This window comes from Galeopterus variegatus, unplaced genomic scaffold (genome assembly GCF_000696425.1).
Source record: "Galeopterus variegatus unplaced genomic scaffold, G_variegatus-3.0.2 Scaffold670, whole genome shotgun sequence".
Classification (NCBI taxonomy): Eukaryota; Metazoa; Chordata; class Mammalia; order Dermoptera; family Cynocephalidae; genus Galeopterus; species Galeopterus variegatus.
Window position 1 is genome coordinate 147,490 of NW_007726781.1, and position 4,239 is coordinate 151,728.

The 4,239-nt window shown below is 40.5% G+C and overlaps 1 protein-coding gene across 1 annotated transcript in view; it reads left to right on the top strand.

The window, feature by feature from the left end:
- Nucleotides 1-2,020, top strand: part of ITCH (itchy E3 ubiquitin protein ligase) — a 114,738-nt gene extending 112,718 nt beyond the window's left edge. Inside the window, exon 25 of the mRNA XM_008571249.1 lies at nt 1,855-2,020. Coding sequence (XP_008569471.1) covers nt 1,855-2,020 — 166 coding nt within the window. The remainder of the gene's footprint in view (nt 1-1,854) is intronic.
- Nucleotides 2,021-4,239: the final 2,219 nt, after the last annotated feature.

The window sequence follows — 4,239 nt, forward strand, 5'->3', positions numbered from 1 at the left end:
TGGGAACACAGATGATCATGATCTCATTTAAAACGGAAAAAACATTTTTTAACTTGTGCATCTGTACTCTTAAGACATTGCCATCATAAAGCAGAGACTTCTGTGAGCGAAAAGGTTGCCTCATCCAAAAATTGTCGGTGTAAAGGGGGAGATTAGGCTCTTCACAACCCTATCTTTGTTTTTTATTTTATATACCCTATTGTTTCCGAATTAGGGACTCTCTGCCTTTTTGTTGGTAGGGGAAAGCTATTGCTTTGTCTAACAGAGCGAATGCCAACTACCCATTCATTATATAAGTCTGAACTTTGGTAATAAATGGCTATGAAGATTAAGCCTTCTATAAAGACTTCCTATTGAGGCGAATTCTCATACTGGAATGTAGTTATGGGCAATATTTACTAGAGATTTATGAGATTAAATTAAGAGATAATGTAAGAAAATAGACTTTTTTGTTCTACATAATGCTTCATGATTCATTTAGGGACTAGAGATATTGTGTGAAAATGTATAAATATCACCCAAAAGGCTTTCTGCCCTATATTTTTAAAATACAGAATAGTTATATTCAAAGTAGCCCTGGCCCTAGTTCTATAGGGCTTGGCTATTTAATATTTTTATGGAAGAAATGTTTAGTTCCGGAAAAGGTAAATGCTTGTATATATTTTTGCAGCCTGGGATCTCCCTACTCCATTTCTTCCTTTAATTTAAGTGGCCACATGTATATGTCTTCCCTGCTGTGTTAGGAAAATGGGGGCTGGATATCCCAAGAATCAGAGGTTATATAAAAATACTACAAATAGACAGACATAAATATCTACCAAATGCTATCTTAAATTTTGATCCAAAATGAACTTTTGGAAATAGATTTATTTTAAGTGTTTAATTAGAACTTTTTCTTAAATCTGAACTAAATTGCTTTTAGAGTCCTTTTTCTTTGTAAGCATTGTAAATGCTAATAAATCCTGTTAATTTTTTTTTTTAACTGCATGTGACATTGAAATAAAAACAAAGTAAAATGAGCATTTGCTTTATTCTTCGGCTCTTTTGGGGGGTTGGGGAAGGCAGTATTCCAACAGCCTGGGTCAGGAGGGAAGTACCTTATTTGTTTCATCAAATGGAATGGTTTAAAACCGATGCAACAGCTCATAATAATGAATTCCTGTTCTGTCTTTTATGATCTTGTCTCACACTATGTCAGAGTGCAGAAGAATCTAATAAGACAGTAACTCTTTAAAATTCAGGTACTGGTTTTTCATCAAGAGATTAACATACCAATATCAATTCATCAGAAATTTTCGTGAAACATGATTCAGCTGCCCATAAAGATCTCATCCTAAATGAACTTTCAGTCAAGCCCACTCTGCCAATTTTTACTTATCTGGTTAATAATCTGAAATGTTATCAGGAGTGATTCATGGAACTAGACTTTTCCTCTATTTTTACATCCCTCCTAACTCCATCCTTCTAATAAACTCCTTTAGGGTTAACTGCTTCTATTTAGCATAGTTGTTATCTCCAGGCCCCCCTCCTCTTTGTTTTTCTTTTAGAGTTATTTACAAAATTATTTGTATATATGCTTTCATTAACAAAAAACAGGGAATGGCAGCATTGCATTGTATGTTACTATACTGGAGTACCTTTGTTTTCTTGGACTATAATTTCAAATACTCAAGTAACTCTACAAATATCACGGAGTCAAGTGCTTATTTATTTATAAAGTTCCTTCAGGGGGATTGCCTCACTTGCATTTCCTTAAAAGATGTAAGACTGTATTTATAATTAAAATTTTTTGGTCTTTCGTTTGCATACTTTTCTGTTAGTCTTGGTTAGTAATAATGTTTTCCCCATCTACAGGGAAGCCTCTGTGACTGGGTCATATAGACTTCTGCCACTGCTTTTTGTAAGTGGCAAATTACAGTTTGTCTATACTGTGGAGTGGGTAGAAAAAACTAGAAAGATCTACTCAGGTGAGATTGGATTTGGTACCTATGTTGAAGATGATGTCGGCAGGGACCACTGACAGATATGAGGGCCTCCCATCTGAATGGCTTTTCTGAAACAACTAGAAGTGCTCTAAGATAGAACCTTATCCATGAGTGCTGAGTAGAAAACCACCAGCTAGCTACCAAGACTATTAACAAGCTGGCCTGCTCAACAGCTTCAGTAGACCTTTTTCTTCCTAGGGAACACAGATGATCATGATCTCATTTAAAACGGAACCAGTGGAGACAGTCTTAAGGGAAGTGGAATTTTTTAATATGCTGAACTAACAGTAACTAGATCACAGAATCTGCAGGCCCCTCCACGTCCTGAGTGGTAGACCCTATCCTATTTAAGCTGTCCCATAGAAACATCTAGAAAGCTCCAGCTTCAGTGTGGCTAAGAAAAAGGGGGAAGATGTGCCCCCTTGAGCATGAGGAAACCTTCTATGGGGAATAAGTAAATAATTGTTCTTACTGGCCATCAGCTCTCCGCCCCAAACCCTACAAAGCATGAAACTGGGACTTAGCTGGGCCGGCCCGTGGCTCACTCGGGAGAGTGCAGTGCTGATAACACCAAGGCCGCGGCTTCGGATCCTATATAGGGATGGCCAGTTGGCTCACTTGGAAGAGCGTGGTGCTGACAACACCAAGGCAAGGGTTGAGATCCCCTTACCGGTCATCTTTAAAAAAGAAAGAAAGAAAGAAACTGGGACTTAGCTGTAGCTGACCATCTGGCTGTTCTCTGGACTTTTCAAAGAGTGTCTCACGTTGTGAAATTCCAGAAGAGGAGTTGCTGTCACTTCCAGCCCGTTTCAGTTGTCAGTTCCTATGTGTCTGTAGGGCTTCTTTGTGATCAGGACATTCTGAGGGAGGAGCCAGGAACACCTTCCTGGTTGGCAAGCAGAGAAGAGTCTTCAGCATAGACCCCAGAAAAAATGCTGGTCCCTTATGAACAGATTTTTATCAAGAGTGGCTATGGGCAGAGGATTTCCTCAAAGCACCCCACAGGAAAGAACCTAGAAAATTTGAATTCATACTGCAGATTACTGAAAATAGCCATACTGTTATTTTTCCTCATTTCTAATTCAGACCTGTTCTATTTGTCTTCTCTGTCAGAGCAACCGCTACCACACCCATATTCACTTTGTCCCAGAACAGCTGTCAAATGTTTATTATGACTTTGCCAGATGCTGATAGATATGCTACCCTGTACTGTCACTTAGTCTTCTTGGCCACTCTCAGAGAGGAATGACTGTTTTAGAGATAAGAACATAGAGGCTCAAAGTGATTCAATGTTTGCAGCTATTAAGTGGGAAGAGTTAGTTAGTTCAGTTGGTTAGAGCGCAGTATTGTAACACCAAAGTCAAGAGTTGCGATCCTCCAAGTGGCCAGCCAGAAAAAAAAAAAAAGTACAAATTGGAATCCAGGCCTGTCTGACTCCAAAGCTTCTGTGCTTAACCATTTTGCTGTACAGCTACTCAAACCACAACCCTGGGAGTCTAGTGTAACCATTTAAGCCATCACATGTAATTGGTGTCCAAATCCTATCAAATGTATCTCCAAAACTTTTTTGAATCCCTTCCCTCAGAGTTGCCCCCATTGCCACAACCCACATCCTTCACCCCTAACCTGGTTGACAACACAGCCTCCTGTCTTCATTGCTTTCATTCTCCACCCTCTAAGTTCATCTTACGGCCTGCCTCAGAATGATCTATGGAAGACCCAGTCTCATGCTTCTCCCCTGCTTAAAATCTTACAATGGTTCCTCCATTATCACAGAATATACTCCAAAACTGGGAAGCCTGCCACTCAAGGCCATTCATGGCCCTATCTTCAGCTCCTCCTTCATTCTCTTTTTGGCTCCAGTCATATGAACTATTGGCCACTCTCTTTTTTGCCACAGGGATTGTGATCTTTTTGAAACCTTTCACTCCTCTCAGTCTGGTTCTCCATATGTAAGATGCTGGTGATGATCCTCCTGTGCCTATCTCCCAGGATGTTTTGGGGTCCAGTCACTGCAGCACTTCTTTTCTAAATGCTTTCCTAATGTTTGCCGCATTCAATAGCATTCCTTTGCATCCAATCCTTTTTTAAAAACTTCATTTTGAGGGCCAGCCCGGTGGCGCACTGGAGAGTGCGCCGCTTGGGAGCGCGGCAGCACTCCTGCCGAGGGTTCGGATCCCATGTGGAGACCGGTTCCCGCTCACTGACTGATTGCGGTGTGGGCGTGACACCGAGGGTTGCGATCCCATTACCA